Source organism: Pseudorasbora parva, chromosome 1 (assembly GCF_024679245.1).
Source record: "Pseudorasbora parva isolate DD20220531a chromosome 1, ASM2467924v1, whole genome shotgun sequence".
Taxonomy (NCBI): domain Eukaryota; kingdom Metazoa; phylum Chordata; class Actinopteri; order Cypriniformes; family Gobionidae; genus Pseudorasbora; species Pseudorasbora parva.
In genome coordinates this window covers 43118379-43144420 of record NC_090172.1, presented here as the reverse complement: position 1 = coordinate 43144420, position 26042 = coordinate 43118379, and the positions used below count along the sequence as shown (strand labels likewise).

Genomic DNA, 26042 nt, shown 5'->3' with positions numbered 1-26042 from the left:
ACTCTCCGATGAATGAAATCTGACTCCTGCTACTGCGTTTGTGCTGCAAGACTCGTTCAGATCATGCTTTATTAAGCCGACAAGTTCAGTTAACTGAACAAAATTATTTTATTACTATAAACAAATTCTAAACGACGGTGGTGGCGTTGCTATGGTGTGCAAGTGATGTAACCGGTGTTGAGTCTGAACACCGGCAACACCGACTATCGTAGCAAGTCTAGTGCACATAATTTGCTTAAAGCAAGGGAGCGAATTAGTAAAACCTGTTGACGTATTAGTAAGTTGTGCAAATTAATTGTTAATTCATTGCCATGATATAATTTTTTTTGTAATGTGCGGGGCTCTGTAGATGTTTACTCGGCTTTCAAGTTAAATGCACATAGAACATAATTTACACAATGATCAAGCAACCAAACCAGCACTATGATACTTTGTTTATATTAACATACTATTAATAAGTAAAATGTAAAAAAATAAAAATAACATTCACATTACTTATAATAAAATAATAGCTGGAATAATATAGAACGATACATATTTGTGTATATTTTATATAGTACTACAAGCACTATAATCACTGCATACATTTTTACGTGCATACATCATTTCACCCGTTCAGTCTGATTTCGGGGATTGATGATAGTCAGGTATTATTGCTTTGACAGAGTTGACAATTCAAACAATTCAAACTGTTTTTAACATGAATTCTTAAATATATTTCACAGTGAGATAAAATTTGTGATCAAAATAGTGTGTAAACGCAATGTTTATTTTTATTTTTTTCTTGTTCTTTTTTTTTTCCATGTCTCCCTCGCCCTCTTACTCCTCCCACGTCTCCACTGATAAAAATCAGACTTGTCCTCTCCTAGTTTTCTCTCCATACTGTGCTACTGTTTACTCCTTGCCTTATCTGGAATGTCCTGATCTGACCTTGCTTCTCTCTGGTTCTTCATGTTCTTTTTGGTCTGATTAATAACCAAAGAGTCTGTTGTAAAAAGGTCTGTGTTTTATTGATGTACATCATCATCAAAGTCTAACAGAAATGTGTGTTTAGAGCCAAAACCAGTGTATGCACAACCCGGGCAACCCGATGTCGATCTGCCAGTCAGCCCCTCTGATGCCCCCGTGCCCAGTGTCACACATGATGACAGCATCCTTCGGTCAGTGTTGTTGCATAATCTGTACTCATGTCATACTCCCATTGCCCGTTCTAGTGACTTTTTAAATTTACTAGCAAAGTAAGCTTTCTGTATTATCATGCAGGTGCAAATAATTTGAAGCCACAAACAGCACAAGCAATGCCATTCAAGTCCATTAAAGATTGACCCAGTTTTATTTCTGTGTTACCAGGCCTAGTATGAAGCTGGTGAAGTTTAAGAAAGGAGAAAGCGTAGGATTGAGGCTGGCGGGCGGAAATGATGTAGGGATATTTGTGGCTGGTGTGCTAGAGGACAGTCCTGCTGCTAAGGAAGGTCTGGAGGAGGGAGACCAGATACTCAGGGTGAGTATATTATTTACATGTACATTTACATTAGGTATTTACATGAGTTTAAAGGGGTACTTCAGCGCTGGGAAAATGAATTTGTATTTAAACTGTATAAAACCTACTACATTAATGTAGTAGGAATGTGAAATTATTTTTGAATTTGGTGCCTTCTATACTGAGAAAAGACAGAAAATGTATTTCTGCTCACGGGATGAAAGAAAACAATTCCCAGAATGCTTCACTGCCCTACAAGGCCACTCCCACAGCTACTGAATCACTGATCACTTTCCCACCGCATTCATCTTCATAAAATCAGTTCTGTTAAAGAACAGACACTACAATTAAAAACTGAACGTGTCTGTTCAATATAATGTGATTTAGCCGCTGAGGGAGTGTCACAGCACAAACGCAGCAGGAGTCAGATTACATTCAGAGTGATGAATGAGCTCTCGTGATGAGAGCTGAGGTAATTCAAACATAATGATATAAAACTGTAATTTTTTTGTGAAGAATCAACAACAAGTGGGACACAATCATGAAGTGGAATGAAATTTATTGGATGTTTCAAACTTTTTTAACAAATCAAAAACTGAAAAATTGGGCGTGTAAAATTATTCAGGCCCCTTAAGTTAATACTTTGTAGCGCCACCTTTTGCTGCGATTACAGCTGTAAGTCGCTTGGGGTATGTCTCTATTAGTTTTGCACATCGAGAGACTCAAATTTTTGCCTATTCCTCCTTGCAGAACCGCTCGAGCTCAGTGAGGTTGGATGGAGAGCGTTCGTGAACAGCAGTTTTCAGTTCTTTCCACAGATTCTCGATTGGATTCAGGTCTGGACTTTGACTTGGCCATTCTAACACCTGGATATCTTTATTTTTTAACCAATCCATTGTAGATTTTGCTTTATGTTTTGGATCATTGTCTTGTTAGAAGACAAATCTCCGTCCCAGTCTCAGGTCTTTTGGAGACTTCTTCAGGTTTTCTTCCAGAATGGTCCTGTATTTGGTTCCATTCATCTTCCCATCAATTTTAACCATCTTCCTTGTCCCTGCTGAAGAAAAGCAGGCCCAAACCATGATGCTGCCACCACCATGTTTGACAGTGGGGATGGTGTGTTCAGGGTGATGAGCTGTGTTGCTTTTACGCCAAACATAAAGTTTTGCATTGTTGCTAAAAAGTTCAATTTTGGTTTCATCTGACCAGAGCACCTTCTTCCACATGTTTGGTGTCTCCCAGGTGGTTTATGGCAAACTTTAAACGACACTTTTTATGGATATCTTTAAGAAATGGCTTTCTTCTTGCCACTCTTCCATAAAGGCCAGATTTGTGCAGTATATGACTGATTGTTGTCCTATGGACAGTCTCCCACCTCAGTTGTAGATCTCTGCAGTTCATCCAGAGTGATCATGGGCCTCTTGGCTGCATCTTTGATTAGTCTTCTCCTTTTAAGAGCTGAAAGTTTAAAGGGACGGCCAGTTCTTGGTAGATTTGCAGTGGTCTGATACTCCTTCCATTTCAATATTATCGCTTGCACAGTGCTCCTTGGGATGTTTAAAGCTTGGGAAATATTTTTGTATCCAAATCCGGCTTTAAACTTCTCCACAACAGTGTCTCGGACCTGGCTGGTGTGTTCCTTGTTCTTCATGATGCTCTCTGCGCTTTAAACAGACCTCTGAGACTATCACAGTGCAGGTGCATTTATACGGAGACTTGATTACACACAGGTGGATTCTGTTTATCATCATTAGTCATTTAGATCAACATTGGATCATTCAGAGATCCTCACTGAACTTCTGGAGAGAGTTTGCTGCACTGGAAGTAAAGGGGCCGAATAATTTTGCACGCCCAATTTTTCAGTTTTTGATTTGTTAAAAAAGTTTGAAATATCCAATACATTTCATTCCACTTCATGATTGTGTCCCACTTGTTGATTTTTCACAAATAATTACAGTTTTATATCTTTATGTTTGAAGCCTGAAATGTGGCAAAAGGTTGCAAAGTTCAAGGGGGCCGAATACTTTCGCAAGGCACTGTATGCTCCAGGGTTTCTTCTGATAAAGCCATATGTTAATCACTGAAGTAACCCTTTAAGGTCTTATATATATATATATATATATATATATATATATATATATATATATATATATATATATATATATATATATATATATATATATATATATAAAAAATTAAATAGTATGTGCAAATTTAACAAAAACATTTTTTTTTTAATTGCAACCAGTGGCATTTCTTATGTTAACATCACATATTTAGCATATACAGTAACATGCTTAACCGTATCTGAGAAATCTAGTCTTAAGAAAGCATGTTTGATTGTTTTTCTTCTGAACATCTGTTGTTGACTAATCTCTGTGCTGTAACACTGTGTAACATCCCACTTTTTCTCAGGAAAATATGAAGATACTATGTGACCCCTGTGGCTGTGGGCAAAAATAATCATGACATACTCCTGCTCTGACTCAGTGCCTGTCTCTCCACTGTTTCCAGCTTTCCTTTGTTTAGCCTTCAGCTGCACAATAGTGCTCATTGTTGAACTCAAGCCTCCAGTGGTCTTAGACTATTGTCAGTTGCTATGTGTAATACAGAGAGTCTAAGTCTGGCTCATTTAGGCTTGTTTATCACCGAGCACATTTTAATGAAACATAGATAGCTTTGTGCCTCTCCCACACTAGTCCCAAAACAGGTCGTCACAGTGTGCGTACATACACGTGGTTGAAAGTTCCCGTCCCTGCTTCACAAACACACACTCCTTAGATTCCAGGCCCTGCCTCACAGCAAGCCTCCCAGCTCATTGTTTTTCCCTTTCCATTTTGTCAAGGGTGACTGCATGTTCACCTCAACTCTTTTTTTCCTCCTGAGATTGTGACTTTAAGATAAAGTAGAAACACAGAAAAAGTGTATTTGCTCTCTTCTTCTATTTATTTCTTTTTTCTACTATAAATAAACAGTGTATTGTTAGGTTACAGCACCGCAGAGATCTAAAGCCTGTTTTCTTCTTGCACTCCCTCCTGTTCGTAGGTTAACAATGTTGACTTTGCAAACATCATTCGTGAGGAAGCAGTGCTGTTTCTGCTGGATCTTCCCAGAGGTGAAGAGGTCACCATCCTAGCTCAGAAGAAGAAAGATGGTGAGCGGATGGATATGGCTTTCATGTATTGATTATGTTTGCATATGTTCACTTATTACAATGTTTCTCTTGTTCTGAACCTTTTGGGCTCCCTTTTTAGCTAAGATGATATTCGAAAGCCCTCCAGGTTATTATGTTACTCTGGTGCTTCTGTTGTAATACCAATTTATAAACTCAATAATATGATGCTAGTTTATTGCTCTACATCTTTATTTATTTAGTATTAAATAATTCCAGGGCCCTCCTGGAAGTTCCTGAGGATCCTTAAATCTTGTTTATACTTACGGATGAGGCGTTTATTCTAGAGGTGTTTGCCGTTCAACTCTTCTTTAAAATGAAATTGAGTGACTCCCTGTAAATGTCCTATAAACTAAACCATCAGGAAGCAGCAGTGAGAAGTAGTAAGGTACACACGTGACAATGTTTGGCCATTTCTCAATATGCATTCTTAAGTGATTTTGCGGTCTGTGTTCTCGTACTACATCATCATCAACAGTCAATTTTCAATTCCATTACTCAAGAATGCAAGAACATAGGATGCATTAAAGTACCTGGGTGTGTTCTTGATATCGATCTGATACCCAAATGTGTTCTTGATGGATTTCTTAATATTGAGGATTAATATTGGAATATTAAAAAGGATCTTAACAATGACAAAGCAAAGGTAACATTAAATATACATACTCATTTTCACAAATGAACTTAAAATTGTCATTTAAATTAAAATAAAATAATATAAAAAATTAAATAAAACTGAAACATTTGTTTGAGATGTTATGTTTTTATTTTGCATTATCCAGCACTTGCATCTGCATCTGCATCTGTTCTGTGTCCGTGCATGCAAAATTGCAAAATGGGGTCTAGCGTGCGGATACCGCGAGTATAAACCAGTCATTCTTAGGCTCTTCCCCAGATCGAGAACCACTGCTCCAGAATATTTAACTGATTGGTCAGTCGCAGCATTTTGCAGTCAAATGTCATATGTGATCAAATATATTTCAGTAATAACTGCTAAAATGACTAATCGTTGGTTTTTCACATAGCTGTACTAGGATCATGTCTCATATCATTCTAGCCTTTTACTTCTCACATAAAAAAAAAGTTTAATAATGTGCAATGCAGTCAGATGGTTATTAAGGTGACTATAAGACTCATCTGCTTCATTTTGGGGTCATGATCACCATGTATGGGTTTATTTTGTAATGATGACCACTTATATAAATGCTTGTATAATTTGCCCTATTGTTTAATAAGATTCAGTCATTCATACTAAGAAATATAGTTAGTGTTAAAATCTCATTTATGTCCTGTCTTCCAGTGTACCGGCGGATAGTAGAGTCTGATGTGGGCGACTCCTTCTACATCAGAACACACTTTGAGTATGAAAAAGAGTCTCCTTACGGGCTGAGCTTTAATAAGGGAGAGGTGTTCAGAGTAGTGGACACCCTCTACAATGGAAAACTGGGCTCCTGGCTGGCCATCCGCATTGGGAAAAACCACCAGGAGGTGGAAAGAGGCATTATTCCTAACAAAAACAGGTAACACTCAGTTGCTGTATTATATTTGGAGTATATAGATTAGTAGATCATATATAGATCACTATAAAATACTATATAAAAAATCTTTAGCTTGTTTAGTGCATGATTTAAGTTTGTGATGATGAAGAGAATTAGATTTAAGTATACCGCTAACTATTATTGGGAAAGTTGCTTTTATTTTTAAGTAATGCGTTACAATATTGCGTTTCTCCCTAAAGATTGGATTGTTGAAGATTAGGACACAGGAGAAGAAAGTTATTTTACTTTACACTTTTACTTAAGCCAACAAACCACAAAAACAAAAAAACAAATGGTTTATCAAAAGTTATTTTTTCTTATGCATATGGTTGAATTGGATCAATTGAATTGCAATTCAGCAGCAAAGACATCGGGTAACAAAAGTGAGATTAAATACATAAAGTATTTTTGTGTTAACATATCTAATTATCGCAGGTTAGTGTAATATTCTGAGTTAGCATTTCACAGTTTCAGCATTTCACAAATTAATTTAAATTGATATAGTACTGCTTTACCCCCAACACTGGTTCAAACTAAAGCTGACCTTGTTTTGCCATCTTCTCTTCAGGGCAGAGCAGTTATCAAGCGTACAATACACACTCCCCAAAACTGCAGGTGGCGACCGAGCTGACTTCTGGAGGTTCAGAGGTTTACGTAGTTCAAAGAGGAATCTGCGGAAGAGTCGAGAAGATTTGTCAGCTCAGCCTGTTCAGACCAAGTTCCCTGCTTATGAAAGGGTGGTTCTTAGAGAGGGTAAGTATGTTTTTTTTTTTGTGTTAGATAAGGATGTACAATGTATTGGTTTCATATCAGTTATCAGCCAATACTTAATTAACAAAAACAAAAAAAACTTAAATATAAGCTTGAGCAAATATCAACATAAATATAATTGCTCAAGCTTACGTTAAAGTTTTATAAAAAAAACAATTTTATAGTTTCATACTGTATATTATAATGTTCTGATGCCTAAATTCACTTTTTTATTTTATTTAAATGATTAAGACATAATAGGATTTTAATATTGATCATTCTGTAATCTATAATCAGTGTTCTTTTTAAACTAAAAAGAAATGTTTTTTGTCTCATTTAAGCTGGGTTCCTGAGACCTGTTGTGATCTTCGGGCCAATCGCAGACGTGGCACGAGACAAACTGGCGAGGGAGGTGCCTGACCTGTTTGAGCTTGCAAGTGAGTGTCCATTTGTTAACACGCATCCATTGATAAGACACAGCGCTTCAGTTTTCTAATCCACCTACCTGTGCAGCATATGTGAGCAGTCACAGCTGTCCTGCTCTCCAGTTTCAGTAGTGCATTTAAAATTCAGCTTGTAAACTGATTCCTTGAGTGGCCACTGGCTTTATTTTACATAACATTCTTCCTGTATGACTTTATTTGCTTTTCAGAGACACAGCACCCAGATGGAAGGGAAAGTACGTTGCACACAGTAGTCACATCAGCTCACTCATCAGTAACCATAGTTTCTAGAGGCTGTGCATTATTATGGCATCCTTTATTTTAGTTACACCAAATCAACACTGCTTGAAATGGTAATGAAAAATAATCCAAGGTGTGTTCATGCTATCGACAGCTCCAACACCCCCTCCCCGACCCTTCAGTCATGCTTGAGAGGAGATAAAGGCACATTGCTCATTGATTTCCCCCATCCCAAGCACCTGCTTCCTGTGTTATTTTGTGATACTTTTGGGCTTTTTTGTTTTTTCTTTTTGCTGAAAAGACTTCCTGTAGTTGCTGCTATTTCAGAGCCGTGATATAGTAAAGGACACAGATGTAGGTCTACAGATTCTGTCTTTTAGGGAATGGATAGTTTACCCAAAAATAAATATTGCCATCGTTTACTCACCACTGAACCCCGTTCACTTTGACTGTATGGGGGAAAAAATATTTTTGTGAGTTTGGTTTTGAACAACATGAGGATGGTGACAGTATTAAAATGTTTGGGTGAACATACCATATTAAACAATGTATCAATGTCAGGGTCCACCAATGGCTCCTAAATGTTAAAACACACCATGTAATGACCTTCTGGTTGCATTCTGTAATGTCAAACGGTCTTCAGATATTCCAGATCCCTTCATAGTCACTGTGGTGTACAGATGCTCCTATTCCCTCCACTTTATATTACGAAGATTGATATTTGCAAATCTTTAGTTAATCAAAATGCGCCACATTGATGTTACACACAAAACATTTGAACAGTCTGCAGGTGCTCATATTGTGTATGCGGGCGCATGTGCACATCCATGTTGAATTGCCTTCTCACTGTATGCTTTTGAGGGGTGAAGATGCTGATATCCTGCATGAGAGGTAGCGCAGGAAGTGTATGTGGATGCTAGTATGGATTATGTTTTCTCTTGTGTAGAGAGTGAACCCAGAGATGCCGGTACTGACCAGCGCAGCTCAGGAATCATACGCCTTCATACTATCAAACAGATAATCGACCGGGTGAGATTTATTTTACTTCACACTTGCACATATTACAAAGTTGTTTAAGGTACAATGTGCAAATCAGGAACACATTCTTTCTGAATGACAATACTGCCTCCTGCTGGTGGATTATACACTTATACTTGAGTCTCCATAAAATCAGTGAGAGGTTTTTTTGTTTGTGTTCTGCAGGACAAGCATGCAGTATTGGACATTACTCCTAATGCAGTGGATCGGCTGAATTATGCTCAGTGGTATCCCATCGTGGTGTTCCTGAATCCTGACAGTAAGCAGGGCGTTAAGAACATGAGGACTAGACTGTGTCCTGAGTCCAGGAAGAGTGCCAGGAAACTCCATGAGCGTGCACTTAAACTCAGAAAGAACAACCACCATCTTTTCACAGGTAAGCACAGATGTATTTTGAGGCTGCGTGTATTCTTTATTGTTTTATGTGTGTGTGTGTGTGTGTGTGTGTGTGTGTGTGTGTGTGTGTGTGTGTGTGTGTGTGTGTGTGTGTGTGTGTGTGTGTGTACACAAACATTATTTTAATGATACTTTTTTTTTTAGCTTTAATGATAAATGCATTAAAAATAGAATATATATATATATATATATATATATATATATATATATATATATCCTCAAAGTCATCAAAAAACATTAAAAAAATCATCAAAAATCAATCAAACTCATTATATATTGCAATACAAAATGTAACTATATTTATCGTGGTTAATATGTATTGTGTATAGTTTACCCAAAATAAATGCTGTGTGAGGAAAAATTGCAAGCTTTAGTGTCAGTACTACATTAAACTACTATATGTAATGTTGAATATAATGTATTGTATAATAATGCAATACGGGAATATTAGTGGGTACTGATAATGCTAAATGTCTAGTTATTTATATTTGTCTTAAATAATTCTATATTTTCTGGGGTCACCATTGTCCTGTGCATTGGGTTACCAGCACTAAGTCCAAGCTTATTCATTTACAATCCCAATGTAAGACCAAATTTAGCATTTTAATCAACAGTAACTAGTTTTGTTAACATATTACCGTGTGTGTGTCTGTGTGTGTGTCTGTATGTGTGTCTGTGTGTGTAAAGAAACACCCAAACTGTCACAGTTCTTTGGGAACTATTTTGATTTGAAGAAAGTGTCTTGTGTCAGTGAAAAGAATCCAAGTGAACACTTTTTTTTTTTTAATGTACCCAGACACATCATACTGCACCACATCTCGCCTGACGCACACACACACGCACACATACACACACACACACACACACACACACACACACACACACACACACACACACACACACACACACACACACACACACACACTGCACTCCACACACTGTGACCTCTTTAATGTGAATTAAAATATGTAGTTGACAGTAATAACTTGGAATAATTATTCGTATAACTACATCACATTAAATTACATCATGGATCTTACTCCACAGCCTGCCTGCTATCTCAAGTCTTAGTCTTTAATGGAAGTAATAAGACAAGCACACAGTGTATCTGACTGAGTGCTATAAAGGCTGTGGTTTTATACTTTATCATTTCTCATTTGTAAATTGCTTTGAATAAAAGCCTCATAAATGTAAATGTAACAGGGCAAAAAGATCGCTCAGTCATAAAGAGAAAGCGAATCCAACAATGATCCACCTTTCGATGAATTAATGAGCATATGAACGAGTGATGCTTTATGTTACAGACAGTGAGGAGTTTTTTTTTTTTTTCGTTTTTTTTAAAAGCGTATTATTATTATTTTCACGAAAACCTGACTTGGCTGAAATCTCTCTTGATTTGGTTTCTTCCTTCCTGTCACTGTCCTCTCTCTAGCCACTATTAACATGAACAACATGAATGATGGCTGGTATGGAGCATTGAAGGAGAACATACAGCAGCAGCAGAACCAGCTGGTGTGGGTCTCGGAGGGCAAGGTGAGTTTCATTTAACTTTTCCACAGTAATATTCAGTTCAACAGCGGATGCTTCAGGTTTCAGGGACAGGGTTCATTCCTGTTGTTCTGTTTCCATGATTTTGTATTTATAGACCATAGTTTGTTTTCCATGCATCTGTTCTTGTGGTCACAACACTCATGTTGACTACTATATGTCAAGTTGAGCTTTATTGTCATTCCGCTACATGTGGCGGTACATACAGTGAAATTAAATGTCATGCCTCGTAGGACCACGGTGGTACATACAGACAATACAGTATAAACCTATACACAACTAATCTACTGAGACAGTCTAACTATAAAGATACTTTATAAAAATATTTACTTGTACATAAAAAATATACAAATACTTTACATGTGCAAAAGGAAAAATTGTAAGGCAAGCAGCTGGCTGGCGAACAGTGCAAATGATTTTCAGTTCATGAGCATGTAAACAAACATTTTTTGTAGAAAGTACTACAGGTGGTTTGTAAGGCACACTCATCTAAGTGTAGCACTGTCATAATTGCAAAAAAAAGGTTTTAAGTTTTCTTTTTCTTTTTCTTTGGGGGCAGAGTTCATTTGATCAGCATCTGTTCTTTTTCCCCCGTGTGATTGAGTTTGAGTATTTTTGTGATATTTCACCATAATAGGGTAATCTCATGAAACCTGCATCAGAAAATCTTATTTTAATCAAAAAAAGTATTTTTAAAATGTTTTTATGTTTTGTGAAAACGTTTTCATAACAGTCTCCCGCCCATAATTCTCAGTATCATAGTGAGGAAAAAGTTTCAGGAAACAGTGTCCTTGTTACATATGTTACTTACTCTTTCTCTCTTGGTGAATTCTTTGCATAATGTGTTCTCAATCTCCGTAGGCGGACGGCGCACCCGACGATGACCTGGACCTTCACGATGACCGTCTGTCCTACCTGTCCGCCCCTGGTAGCGAGTACAGTATGTACAGCACGGACAGCCGTCACACCTCAGACTACGAGGACACTGACACAGAGGGCGGAGCGTACACGGACCAGGAACTAGACGAGACCCTGAATGACGAGGTTGGACCTCCAAGCGAGCCCGCCATCACACGCTCCTCTGAGCCTGTCCAGGAGGACCTGCCCGTCATCCAGGAACCTCCTGGATATGGAGGGTACCAACCCGAACCGCTGAACCGCATCGACCCAGCAGGGTTCAAGGCCCCTGCACCTCAGCAGGTAGCGTTTCTACGAGCCGTACGCCTTCCCTGTTGTCTGGAGGCCGTGGTGTGCGTGAGAAAAGTGTTCTAGCGCCACTTTTGAAGGAGGAATGCTTTAAAAACCGTAGTACATTGCAGTACTAGAGAAGTGACAATGACCAATAAATAATATTTGCCACGTATTTATTATATGCCTTTGTGAGCGTCTAGTTGTGTGAAAGTCTGTGTGTGTGCGCGTGTGTGTGTGTGTGTGCGTGTGACAAATATAGCTTGGCTGTTATACCTCACGTAGATGCTGTGACTCTTATCTCAATATGATCACAATGGAGATGGAAGTGAGGACGTTGTATCTTAAGTATGTGTAAGGATTGCCCCATCCTTGTGGTCTAGCTGTCCCCTTATATGTCATGCAAAATGATGTCATTACCGGAAAGTATTATGTGCATGATGGAATTACAGTGTTAAATATATTACTGTGAATGTATTCATCTATATTGGACCAGTGGCCACTATGATATCCAAAGTGTCTTAGATCTTGTGTTACAAGAGCCAAAACGTTGTACTGTACTGTAGAATTAAACAGACATCAGACTTACAGTAAAAACAGAACCTTGTTTAGTTGCATATTATTACATGACATGGTTCCCAGAATCACCTTATTCTGTATGTTAGTGGGATGTTCCTGATTTAGAACAAGTTAAGCTGTGTGGACAGCATTTGTTTGTGGCTTAATCTTAGCAGTTCTAACAGTGGAAGTGCAGTAGGCCTCGAAATGCTTTAAAAGTATAGCCACTAGAGATGCATCGTTATCAAAATTCAAACAATAAGCAATAAGCATGTAATGCATATTTTTTAAAATAAAATTCAGATGTTAAATGTGCAATATTAAATTGATAAACTATTTTGTCTAAATAAATAAAACACTAAAACTAAAATCAACATTTTAAAGTACAGTAAGATTCTTCTTTTTTTTTTTTACAAATATGCTTAATGTTATATTTAACATTGTTGTTAAACTAGTGTTTTTGAAGATGAGATGACAGCAAAGATTAAATATCCAATACCATCCAGTAAAGCTAAATAAAAGAAAGTGTGTGTATACAAGTGCTGTCAATAGAGCTTAACATCAATTGAATCTGGAACATTCCCTTAATAGAACAGTACTGGTGTCAGGCGAGAAAGAAGAGAATCTCAGCTGAAGTGCAGTGGTGAGGTTTGACCGCATGTATTAAACATTTTTGAACACCTTCACAGAAAGCAGAGGCTGCTCTCCCCACGCAGCCTGAGCCGCTGGCAGAGACAGCACCCCCTGCTGTTCATGTAAATGTAGGGGCCCCGAGTGCCAAGGATCTCCCGGTCACCCTCACTCAGGGGGATTTCAGCCCAGAGGCTGGCTCTCTCTTCCCACCTGCCCCTGAGCTAGCTCAACCCCCGTCTCCCGACCCCAACCAATCTGGACAACCCGGGTCAGAGTCCAAGGTACCTCGCTAGCCACCCCGCTCTGGACTGAAACCGGCCCACTTTACGCCCGAGCCCGGTGCCATCTCTTACCGCCGTCTGCCCTGCCTGTGTGCTGCGGTGCTTTCCTCTAGCTCTTGCATGTGCGCTGTGTGCTTATCTATGAGAGCGTCTGTTCTCTTTCTGTGACTGTGCGTGTGTGTGTGTGTTCATAAACAACAGTGGGTACGACAGAGGCCTGATGCATCAGATCATATAGTTCATGAACCTTCAGGCAAGCCCAGGTCCCCACTGTTGCTTGCCCTTTTTTTGCATGGGTTTTTTTTTTCCAGTGTTTTTGCTTGTTGAAGTAGACTTAGTAAATAATAGTGGTGCAATGAATGTGATAAACTGATTTAATAATTAATTTGATCTTTATTTAGATTTATAACTTTGAATTCCCCCCTCCTGTTATGACTTTGAAAGGTAGCCTTGCTGTTTACAAGTGAACAGTGTTCATTTTTAGTTTGTTGTTTTTCATAGTTTTCATTATAGTCAGTGCATTTCTCATCATATCATCTTAATTAATCAAACAATTGTATGCTAAAATGGCATCTAATTTTAGTTGACACAGATATGTCAGTGACAAGAAAGTAGAAAACTAAACTAAACTAACATAACCCTGCACAAAAAAAATGCATATCATGGCCAGGAATTAAGAATTCCTTCCCACAAATTAGTTTGTGGCCACATACTAATTAATTGCATATATGTGAAAACTCCTGAAATAACTTTATAATGGAACAATCCTTGACATTATTCATCATTATTTTATATTTTAAAGCATTCATATTCATCTAGGTCATTCTACTTTAATAATCTTTCAGTAATCTTTTCATCAACAGTATGTTTTAATTAAAATAGTTTAATTATCCTATTTTATAGAAAATCCTGAAATTATTTATTATCAAACTTTTTGTAAGCAAGTTAAGCTTACAAATTAGCTTAAAAATAGCTAAGATTAATGTTCAAAATTGACTTGTGACTTTGTGTCTTAAAGACGTACAGGCTTACAGGCTTTTATGGTTCCTAAAAGGCTACTTCTCAAAATACATTTTATTTTTTGAAGAAATTGTTTTTGTATATTTCTTTTTCAGTGGGATCTTTTCTGGCTGATTTTACCCCAATGATTTTGCAGCTTAACGTGTCATGAGTCATTTAATCTTTCTTAAACTCTGAAACTGTGTAATGGCTGCCTCCATTTGACCTGTTAAATAACTGCCCACTCTGAGTCTTCCTCTATTGCAGGTCTCTCTGCTGACTATGTGCTTCATTCTTCAACTTTTAATCCGAATATTAATCACTTCTGGTTTCTGTCATTTCATTCAATTCAATTGATTGCTGTGGTTTTGAGTTTAACGTATGGTTCTTTGCACAGTTTGTTCATAAGTTTCCTGCTTTGGCTTTATCAACAGATGTACAAGAAGGATATCTACCGACCCAATGAGCAGGTGCAGGTGAGCCAAAACCCTATGCAGCCCAACTACAACCCCCAGCAGCCCCTATACCAGGAAGACAAGCCATACAGAGATTATGACCACCAGCCCATCCGCTATGATGGGGGCTACATGGAACCAAAGGCTCGTAACTTTGACCCTCACCTACATTTTGAGAACAGTGTGCCTCCGTATGACGAGCAGTGGGCTCCCTATGACCACAACTCTGGGTACGACCCTCATATGCCCTACGAGGATGGTCTAAACCGCATGTATGGTCACCCTCAGACGCGGCACGATACAGGATATGACACGGGTCGACCTCGTTATGGCAAACCTAGCCCCGGACCGATCCGACATGATGAACCACCCCCTGCGCGGCCACAGTATAACCAAGAACCACTTCCACGCACTCAAGCCACCTCCCGCTCCCCTGAGCCCCCCAAACAACAGTACTACGACCCCTCCCAGAGACCTTCATACGCTCAACCACCACAGAGGGGCTACATGAATTCAGAGGGCTCCATGACCTCTCCTAATCCGGAGTCCCTTTCACCGACAACGGAACCTGAACTTCCTCCTCCTCCGGCCGAGGGAGAGGAAGACCCAGCCATGAAGCCCCAGTCCGTGCTCACAAGAGTTAAGATATTTGAGAACAAGCGATCCGTTTCTGTGGACAGAGCAAGAGAGTCTGCAAACTCTGGTATTCGGGTGAGTTGGCATAGTCTGTATTTCTACTAACTAAATATATACTCTACAGAGTACAGACTGAATAATTAATAGTTTAATTTTTGTGCTTCCTTTAGCCTGTGGACATGGTGCCTAAACCTGGCGCTGCCTCTGTGCCCAAAGCCAATTCATTAAGTAACCTGGACCAAGAGAAGGCCTTTAGGTAAAATCAATCAATACATTTGCAGCCACAAATACAGTATGGTTTGTGTCTACATTAAGAGCACTTTTTTTAACCAACACATTACAATGTTACAAACATTTCTATTTCAAAGAAATGTTTATTTTATTTTATTTTTTTACTTTCTATTCATCAAAGAGTCCTAAATCATGGTTTCCACAACAATATTAAGCAGCACAACTGTTTTCAACATTGATAATAATGAGAAATGTTTCTTGAGCACCAAATCAGCATATAACAATTATTTTGGAAGGATCATATGACACTGAAGACTGGACTAATGGTGTTGGAAAATTCAGCTTTGCCATCACAGGAATACTTGTTGTTTTAAAATATTATTAAAATAGAAAAGTCACTTTAAATGGAAATAATATTTCCCATTATTACTGTTTTTGACCAAATAAATGCAGCTTTGGTGAGCATAAGAAACTACAAGAGACATTAAAGAAATATGTCTGGTCCCAAACTATTATATGTGATTACAGTAGCACTTGCTGTAGATATAAAGTTAGTCATAGATCTCTATCTATTTGAGATTCTGAATACAGAATCTGATTCTGCATGTCAATAATGAGGCTGAATTTGGCCACTCTTATGTTAAAGGCTTTCTGCTAATAAACAAACATTTATCTGATATAGAGGTTATCATGTATAGAGGTTCTGATTATATTAGTGCACTTTTATTGAAATCGTTTTTAATAAAACTATTCTATGCATAAATGCATGTGTTTTTCATCTGTCAGATCTCCAGAGCCACAGCAGCCCCAGCCTAAAGCAGTAGATGATATAATTCGCTCGAATAACAATGACCCTGATGAGGATGAGGAGTACTACAGGAAACAGCTTTCTTACTTCGACCGCCGAAGCTTTGACAGCAAACCCTCCGCACAGCTGACACCTGCCATCAAGCCAGCCCAACCCCAGGCACAGCCAGGGTACTACACCAGGTACATGTTCAAATACTTGACCATACAAAAATACAAGTTTGTTTTAATGTCATCAGGTTTTGTGCAATTGTACGTATATAAATGTGGATATTGGCATTCACATAAATTCATTCAATGTTTCATATCATTTTTTGTAATATTCATTTAGATAGAGTAAACATGATGACAAAATACATGGCTTTAAGTTTGCATCTTGAATTTGTTGTTTGTTTGTCTGCCTGCTACAGGACCGAATCAGTAGAGAAAATCAACCCTGTTGCTCCGGCAAACCCAGCTGTCCCACCCCCTACCCTGCCCAAACCTTCAGGTAAGTGATTCATGGAAGAATTGATTGTATATGCCCATTGAACTTTAATTGATCAAAGAATTCTGGAAAAAATGTTTAGTGGTTTCCAAAATTTTAGGATTGATAATAATTGAGCAGTAAATAAGTATATCAGAATGGTTGAAGACTGGAGTAATGATGCTGAAAAAAGAAAACAAATTTGTTATAAATTGTAATTATATTTCACAATACTACTGTTTTTTTGTTTTGTTTTTTATAAATGTTTTTTATAAAAACTTTGTTGAACATAAGAGACTTTTTCACACATACACTTCCTCTCTCACACACAGTGACCCCACCGCTCGACCCACATGGATCTCCTAAAGTAAAGCCTCCCAGTCATGAGGACAAAGTCCAGAGCAATTACCTGCCTCAGAAAAGCTTCCCAGAGAAATCTGTTAACGGCACCGGTGAACCTCCAAAGACCAACAGCACTGCCACGTCCAGCTACAACCGTTTTGTGCCCAAGCCGTACACCAACTCTGCAAGGCCCTACGAACGCAAGTTTGACAGCCCCAAGTTCAACCACAACCTCTTGCCTAATGACTCTCAAAATAAGAAAGATAATGTGAAAGCTCCTATTAGTACCACAGCCAAGCCACAGAACTCACCCCAGCTGGCAGACCATGACAGCGGCCTGGACACATTCACTCGCACCATGGACCAGAAACCTAAATACCAGCAGAACAACATCAACGCTGTACCCAAGGCAATACCTGTCAGGTACAGTAGAATCTAGCTCCATAATTTTATCAAGTAGACCGTGTTATAGTTTTTTTTTTATTCATAATTATTTTATTAATAATTACTGATATTACTTATCTAGCTATCTTTATTTTTACAATAAAAAATAAAGATCAGAGTGCAAAGGTTTTATTTTTCTCTCTCTTTCCAGCCCAAGTGCTTTGGAGGATGACGATGATGATGACAGCCACACAGTGGTGGCGACGGCAAGGGGCATCTTCAACAGTAACGGCGGGGTTCTGAGCTCCATTGAGACGGGGGTGAGCATCATTATCCCTCAGGGAGCAATTCCTGACGGTGTGGAGCAAGAGATCTACTTCAAGGTGTGTCGGGATAACAGCATCCTGCCACCTCTGGACAAAGAGAAAGGTCAGTCACAAATCTTTTATCTGGGGGGTCAGAAGATTCTGACATTTTTGTCTTTCTCTGGTCTGTGAAAGAAACATTGTTATACAGAGTTTGATACAGATTCTTTTTTTATTATTGTTCTTTTTTTTTAGTTTGTAAAAGACCTCAAATAAATGAAAAAAAATATATATACACATTAATTAACATGTACTCAAAATGCAAGTGAAATTATCAGTACTAAATTTGTAGCTTGATGAAAAACGTGGCCTCCTCATCATATTTATATATTCAGTTATGTGCTTGAGAGTAGAGTAAATGCTAAAGGAAAGAGTTTTTGTTTCCAGGTGAAACTCTGCTGAGTCCTCTGGTGATGTGTGGTCCTCACGGCCTGAAGTTCCTGAAGCCAGTGGAGCTCCGCCTACCTCACTGTGCGTCTATGACCCCTGATGGTTGGTCTTTTGCTCTAAAATCCTCCGACTCCTCGTCGGGTACGCTGTCCTCTCTCTGTCCTTTTTGGGGTCGTTTGGGATGGCTTTGTGACAACGTGTTTGGTTGTGGGCCTTTTTTCATTATCCATTTTCTTATTCACACCTCAATATGACCAGTTGTTTGTTAACCGTTATTTATTTTTATTTGTTTTATTTTTTACATTTATTTAGTTATACTACTAAATATGTCTATATTATTTTAGTCATTTAGTGTATCTCACTGACTCACTCATTTCAGTCTGCTCATATATGTGTGTGGTTTATTTAAGTGTATCTTTTAAAACCGGGGGTGAAAATTCACCCTACAGTACAATAAATATGTTATTAACATCATCTAGGTATCTGGGTACATGCACAAATGGTACTGTTCAAAAGTTTGGGGTCATATTTTCATACTTTTATTTAGACAGGATGCATAAAATTGATCAAAAGCAACTGTAAAGACATTTATAATATTACAAAAGATTTCAGTTTCTAATAAAAACTGATCCTTTGAACTCTATCCTTATTGAACTTTAAAAATGTATTACAGATTCCACAAAAGCATTATGTAGAATAAGTGTTTTCAACTTTTCTGATGGATAATGTGACTCTGACAACTAGAGTAATGGATGCTGAAAATTCAGCTTTGCTATTACAGGAATAAATTGCATTTTAAAATATACTGAATTTGAGAAGCTATTTTAAATTGACCCCAAACATTTGAACAGTATTGTATATTCTAAAAGGAAGTAAATGGATAATCCCAATAGTTACACATTTAGATTTTGCATAAAGGGAACTGGGCGTGTTAACTAGGGGAAAAATAGAATAATTGTAATTTTTTTTAATATTTTAAAGATACAAATAAATAACAGTTTTATTCATGAATGATAACAAATCTATTATATTTTAACAAATGGCCATTTTAGATTAAAAAATTTTGGCAGATGGTTTGTATTTTGCAGGGCCCAAGAAATGTTATGAAATCTGTAGCACTTTGAGATTTCCTTTAATATAAAGTGTGTTACAAATAAAATGTATCATTATTATTTATTATATTCATTAGGAGTAGTTTTCGTTGGGCAGATTTGTTTCATAGGCCTTTGTGTTCTCTTGATCAATGCACTGAATAATCATAGATCTGCAGATGAACATTATGAAAAAATAGGTTGTTTGCCATCTTCACTTGAGTCTCATGATTTCATGAATTTGCCAATGGGAATTCACATCTATTAATCATAATTCACTCACAATATTATTTGTGCTTTTAATTGATTCTCACACAGCCACCCAAATGTCTGAATATGCAGAGATGCTGGATTTGCCTTCATCCTGCTAATGGAGAACAGCGAATGTTTTCCCCTTGGTCTTAATTTCTCTCTCTCTTCTTACACTCATTCATCTCTATATAACTTTTATTGTTAAACCTGGCACCACCCTGTATTAACCTCTAATGAACCTCTCGTTCTGAATGTGCAGTGGAGAGATCGGAGACTCCTGCCTCATCCAAATCCATTACAGGCCTTTGCCTCTAATCTGCATATTTTAAAACAAGGCTATCAATTATCCATAGCTAAAGGCAAATTTCCCTGCACTCTCTTGGAAAGAGAGCCTTTACCTAGCTTCTTTAACACAGAAGTTGTTCTGATGGAGCTCACGCTAGAGTACACGAGAGCAAAACAGCACTGAAATCATGAGATCCTCAATAAATGAGCTAAAAATATAGGCTTAACTGTTTAAATATCGTTTTCATTTTTGAAGATAACGTGTAATTTCCTCATGTGTTTGTTTGTGTTTGAATCCAATTCTGTTTGGTGCCGAAAAACAACTTTTTGCCCGTATCCATTACAGCACCTCAGGCTATGAGCTTATTGGTTATTGCTCTGGCTCTGCTGATGATCTCTATCAGAACAAATAACGCATGCTGAGAGCCTGTCTTATCTCCGAGCGTCCCGTTACGCTCCTCTCTTTCCTTCATCCTAACCAAAGAGAACAAAAGTAAAATTGTATACAGCTGTTAGTCAGCTAGAAAATAATGCACTTTGTTTATAATTTTATGAAGATGGTGTTTCTACAAATGTGATTTGTTTTAAGTTACATTTTTGTTAGTGTTTGTTGCAGAAAACAAACAAGCATGCATGTGGCTTAATTTAATCTTTATTTTATTTTATTTTTTCTGTCACTGCATATACTTGATGTACAATACATAGCAAGATTCTTTTATTTTCTTATGCTCACCAAGGCTGCATTTATTTGATCAAAAATACAGTAAAATTAACATATAACTGATATATATTTTAATATATTTTCAAATGTAATTTATGCGTGCGATGGTAAAGCTGCATTTTCAGCATTATTACTTCAGTCTAATATGCTGATGTTTAAGAAAAATTTCTGATTATTATCGATATTGAAAACAGTGCTGTGTAATATTTTTGTGGAATCTGTGATGTAATTTTTTCCGGATTCTTCGATGAATAGAAGGTTAAAAAGCAGTTTTGAGTTTGTTTGCTTATATATATTTTTATCTAACAATGTGAAAGTCTTTACTGTCACTTTTGATCAATTTAATGCATCCTTCATTCCTTTCTTTCTTCATTAAAAAAAACAACAAAACGTTTGAACGTGGTGATCGGTCTTACTCTCAATTCATCAGTCATGTTCATCTGCATTTTCTGTTATTTATCCAGGTGATCCTAAGAGTTGGCAGAACAAATCTCTCCCTGGCGATCCCAACTACCTGGTTGGAGCCAACTGTGTGTCTGTGCTTATTGATCATTTCTGAGGAGGGCAACAGCAGTTCCCTTTACTGAATGTGGAACCAGTTCAAAAGAGAGCGGACCTTCCCCCTTATGAACACACGCATACTCATACACACACAAGATGAAGGCTACGCACTACGCTACACTAAACGAAGGGTCTCCTGACTGCTCTGGCTTTGTTTACGGTAACCTCTGAGACTGGAGGGAGGGTTACATTCTATGAAGTGCTGTTTTAATCTCCTCGTCATCCTCTTCGTATTTGCTTCTTCCTTCACTTCTTTTTTAAGTGCTTTTAAAGGCTTTCGAGGATAACAAAAACAGACATTAACCATTGATGGACTGCATGCTCTGTGCCACTGACCAATTAATAATCACACTGTAAGCCAACTGTAATATTTTGCAACGCATAATTTGTTTATTTTTTAAAGGATTTAATAGGTTCTTCCATTCAGCCTAGGCGATGTAAACGTATAGACTATATTAATCTGCAAATGTATTTTCACTTCATATAGTATGCACACTATAACGTTATGATTATAATGTATAGTGCAACTTTTCTAGAATAACAAATTCTAGTTTTAGGCTTTTTAAATCGAGCAGTTGAAGTGTGCATCTGACACATCTGCTGACTTTTATCATGTCAAGGTGCAGGATCAGTGCTAGAGCTTTAAGGAAAGAGACGGAGAGAAACGGCATCTGAAAAATATACAATATGAAATTTTCTAGCCAAGGATGTGTCGCTTAAGGCTCACCTTTTTTAATGGCTCCTTTGTAGACACCACTAGCCTCCTCACAGACCTGTGAACTTGAGCACTGGAACATTCCTGCTGTGTCGAGATCTATGCACGTGTTTGACTCAGGTGCGAAGACCGCTGCTCTTTCCTCTCCCCTCTTTCTATTCCAGATTCTTCTTCATTCCTTCTTTCTCTTTCTCTTTCTCTCACTCACTCCATGTAAAGCAGTGATGCCTTATCTGAAACGACTCACTTTTTTCAATAACTAAAACCTTTTTGGTTTGTTTTTGCTAAGTTGTTCTGATAAATTATGAAGAAACTGAAGTTGTCTTTCTGCCATTTTTGTCAACCCGCTGTACAAAGAAACATGGGTGTTGCACACAAGGACAGGCTAAAGAAGGCTAAGAACAGGTTTTCTCTCTTTATCTGCTATGCACATGACCTTTAAAGAGAAACACAAATAAAAGATGGGAGGAAGGAGATCAATTGGCTGTACATAAAGCTAGCATATTGCCTTCATTATTGGTTTGTAAATGACTTTTTTGTATGTCTTTATTATTTTGTATAAAACTTAAAGGGGGAAAACATTTATAAAAGTGGATGAATGAAATGAAAACAGTCGTCTTCGTATTCTGGTTCTACCCTTGAGCCTTGGAACGTGTACTTGGCAGTAATAATATCACCTTTTCTACAGATACACACTAAATATAAGCATTTTTAATAACCTTCTTTTTATTCTTTATTTACAAAAGAAAGTGCTTGGTGTAAACTATTCTCAAAACCTGTTTCTTTTAAACGGTGTGCTTGAAATGTGTTCCATGCATTTATTTGTGATACTGGATGCTACATTGTGTGTCCTAAAATGTATTTTTGTACTAATAGATTTATTATGGCACACCGGAATACTTTTTTTTTTCTTTAGACAGTATAACACGGCTTTGACTGGTCATTAGCTATTCACATGTGACAGTTTGTTCCCTTTTCAACACAATTTCCAGTATGCCACTGTATTAAAAAAATAAACATTTTAAAATACACTATGTTGTCATTTTATTAAGGATGTTCGTAGCTGTAGGTGCAATAGAAAAATTACTTTGCGTAGAGAATACAGTTTGCCGTTGCAAAGGGGCAAGGTGACTTTCATAATGTCTCATTGCGACAACAGCATAATGTGCAGTGACACTTGATGGCCTGCAGATGGCGCAAATGTTTTACCATGCATGCTGTACCTTTAGTGGATGGGTTAAATCAAGCCATGCTAAGTGATCACATACTGCTTTAATACCCAATGAATCGGCTTATATTAAATCAATAATTTTAGTCAAGTATGTGATTTATTCCTCACAATTTAACTGCTTGGGAGAGTCAACACACAAAAAAGCATTATTATAGATTATTTTATTTTACAATCAGCCATAATTAATATTTCTTTGAACTTTTGTTTCATGTGTCAGTAGTTTTAAACCCAATATTAATACATTATCAGTTGGTACTGAAGATGTGGTTTTAGTCTTCCTCTGGTAACAAATGTGACTGTTTACATGTTTACATGTATAATGATGTGAGACAGGTCTATCTTAAAGATATACAGACACTGTAGGCTAAATATTACATGTACCAAAATGGTAGTTTGTTTTGTGTATTATACTATGACATGTTTAACATGCTTCCTTTTAAGGAGCCTTGACAGGAAATTAACTGGAATTAAAAACGGTCTGGTAATAGTGTGGCTATTTAGCCATCTTCAGCCATGAAAAATGTTCACATTAAACTACATTTTAGATCATAATACACGCTCGCTTGTAAAATACATAACTATTTTTCATGCAAACTTGCAAGTACCTTTTGGTATTTATGCTACTGATTGGATTAAATGGGTTCATATTAAAAAGTTTTATTGTATGTTGTAGTCTACAACTTTTTCCAGTCCTCAAATGTGATTGGCTGAAAAATAAACATTTGATTGGTTGATCGGCATTGGCTAAAACAACGTTCAGTGACTGTCACGGGAAGAGCTATTTATTTAGTCAAAATGGCTGTGTTTTATCTCACAAATCGACGCAGACTAAAACAAATTTGTCCTTGCAAGGACCCCATTTTGGAACATCAGATCGTTGCCTAGCCTTGCGATCTTGACTTGTCCTGCCTAGCAGCATCAAATCTAGTCTGCGAGTGTATGTAGTCTAGCAACTCTCAATAGACTTTTGAGCTGGAAAACCAAAACTCTGGTCAGGCCAATCACATCATGTATAAAGTCAGTGGGCGGGCTTAACATAATGATGGCAGAGTTTGGCTGTGCTATTTAAAAACCAAGAAGCTGGCGAACAGTGGGCTTGCATTCAAAAGCCGATTCAAACACACACAAGCTTTTCGCAAAGCTCGTCTTCACTCCGATTCACCGAGCCGATTCACTCTGAAAGACTTGTAGTCAGGCTTTTCTTTGAGAAAAAAACAAAAAACGGCACTGAAATCATTCTTAAAACGTGTTCGGAGTTGGCGAAAGTTTAATCTATGAACTAGGCTAGTTGCTATAGCTCCGCTTCAAGTTGGCCTGGCTGGTTAGAGCTAACCAAATGTGGGCAGAGGGAATTTGAAAGACAACCGATATCCCGACCCTCGGATGTTGAGTTCCCAGACCCAGATCAACATTGATGTGGGTCTGGCTTGTCAGGCTAATCGTTGGCCCATACTAGCTCAGAACGGGTTTCTCTCGCGGTGAGAAATGGAAAACCCGGAAGGGAACTCCACGAGGATCAATAAACAACGCGTTGATCTGAGGAGGGGATCCGTTTACACACGTGATTCCTGGCTTTCGGTTTGTGCGTTGGTCGATGGCACGCTTGACGCTTTAGAAAAAATAATCTAACTTTATTATTTTGGTCTGAGACCTAATTCCGAATAGCCTACCAATAACTTGTTTATTTAACTTGTATGACGCTCACAATGTTGCAGTACTGAATATCAGATCGTATGACTACAATCTGTACAGCAGCAGCACTCTTTAACCGAACGCACTGACTGAGTTTGTGAGTTTGATGAAAAGTAACATTATGAATAATAAGTAAGTTTAATTAGGCTCGTATAATTCATTCACTGACTCTGGCTTGTATGGCTCCACAAACGAGTTCGTTGCCCGCATCCATATCTAAATCTACATATGGCGGCGCGTCAGTCCCTCTCCTCTACACAAGCACCTGCTCACACATCCAACTGACAGACTACTAGCGCGAGTATGGAGCTAGAAATATGACTAAATGATCTGAATTTGAATTGTATAAATCTGAATTATTGACAAGTGTAATCTAACAAAATTGAATATTATGTTGCATTTAACATAGTTCTGAATTTGAATTTTTTTAAATGTTGAATATAGAACCTTTGAAATTGAACACATCTGAAATGTTTTTATGTCGAAATTGTATAGACATGTATTTTCAAACAGCAAATATTTTGTTCTGAATTAATAGACTGTAAATATTCAGTTTTTGAAAATACAGATTCAAGATTTCAGATGAAGAAGAAATTCAGATCATCAAATTCAATATTCTAAAATTCAGATCATCAAATTCAATGTTCTAAAATTCAGATCATCAAATTCAATATTCTAAAATTCAGATCATCAAATTCAATATTCTAAAATTCAGATCATCAAATTCAATATTCTAAAATTCAGATCATCAAATTCAATATTCTAAAATTCAGATCGCAGAAATTCAGATCTTGCAGAAAGTAGGCCAGAGGTCATCAGGGAAGAGTAAAGGATGTCAGAAAAATCCAACGGAGCACCATCTGATCATTTCATTTCCTATTTGTAATGGAATAAAGAGAAGAGATCGAACAACCCCTTTATACTTTTTTGTTTATTTTCGATTAATGCACAGAAAAAGATTTCGGCTAGATTTCTCATTTTTCGTGCATGATTTACAAATCGCTGATTAGTGAAGAAAATCTCAGCATTTAACGTCATCTGTTGTTCTCCAGGGTTGAATCCAACTTCGCTCCCTAAACCCTCACCATTCCCTAATTTAGTCCACTAATACAGTTAACTTGAACGAGTGAATGAATGTAGATCAGATGAGTTTT

At 37.5% G+C, this 26042-nt stretch overlaps 1 protein-coding gene across 15 annotated transcripts in view; it reads left to right on the top strand.

Annotated features, from left to right (window-relative positions):
- Positions 1-22996, top strand: part of tjp1a (tight junction protein 1a) — a 194874-nt gene extending 171878 nt beyond the window's left edge. For 6 of the 15 annotated variants that reach the window (XM_067441586.1, XM_067441524.1, XM_067441505.1 and 3 more), the window contains 20 exons: positions 1055-1160; positions 1351-1501; positions 4526-4634; positions 5953-6172; positions 6759-6943; positions 7282-7377; positions 7593-7619; positions 8570-8652; positions 8827-9037; positions 10490-10590; positions 11467-11805; positions 13041-13265; positions 14699-15430; positions 15526-15611; positions 16373-16576; positions 16804-16883; positions 17192-17624; positions 17797-18014; positions 18338-18481; positions 21154-22996. In XM_067441586.1, the coding sequence (XP_067297687.1) occupies positions 1055-1160; positions 1351-1501; positions 4526-4634; positions 5953-6172; positions 6759-6943; positions 7282-7377; positions 7593-7619; positions 8570-8652; positions 8827-9037; positions 10490-10590; positions 11467-11805; positions 13041-13265; positions 14699-15430; positions 15526-15611; positions 16373-16576; positions 16804-16883; positions 17192-17624; positions 17797-18014; positions 18338-18481; positions 21154-21248 (3845 nt within the window). In that variant the 3' untranslated portion in view covers positions 21249-22996. The remainder of the gene's footprint in view (positions 1-1054; positions 1161-1350; positions 1502-4525; positions 4635-5952; positions 6173-6758; positions 6944-7281; positions 7378-7592; positions 7620-8569; positions 8653-8826; positions 9038-10489; positions 10591-11466; positions 11806-13040; positions 13266-14698; positions 15431-15525; positions 15612-16372; positions 16577-16803; positions 16884-17191; positions 17625-17796; positions 18015-18337; positions 18482-21153) is intronic. The other 9 variants (XM_067441548.1, XM_067441514.1, XM_067441539.1 and 6 more) reach the window with 8 other exon arrangements.
- Positions 22997-26042: the final 3046 nt, after the last annotated feature.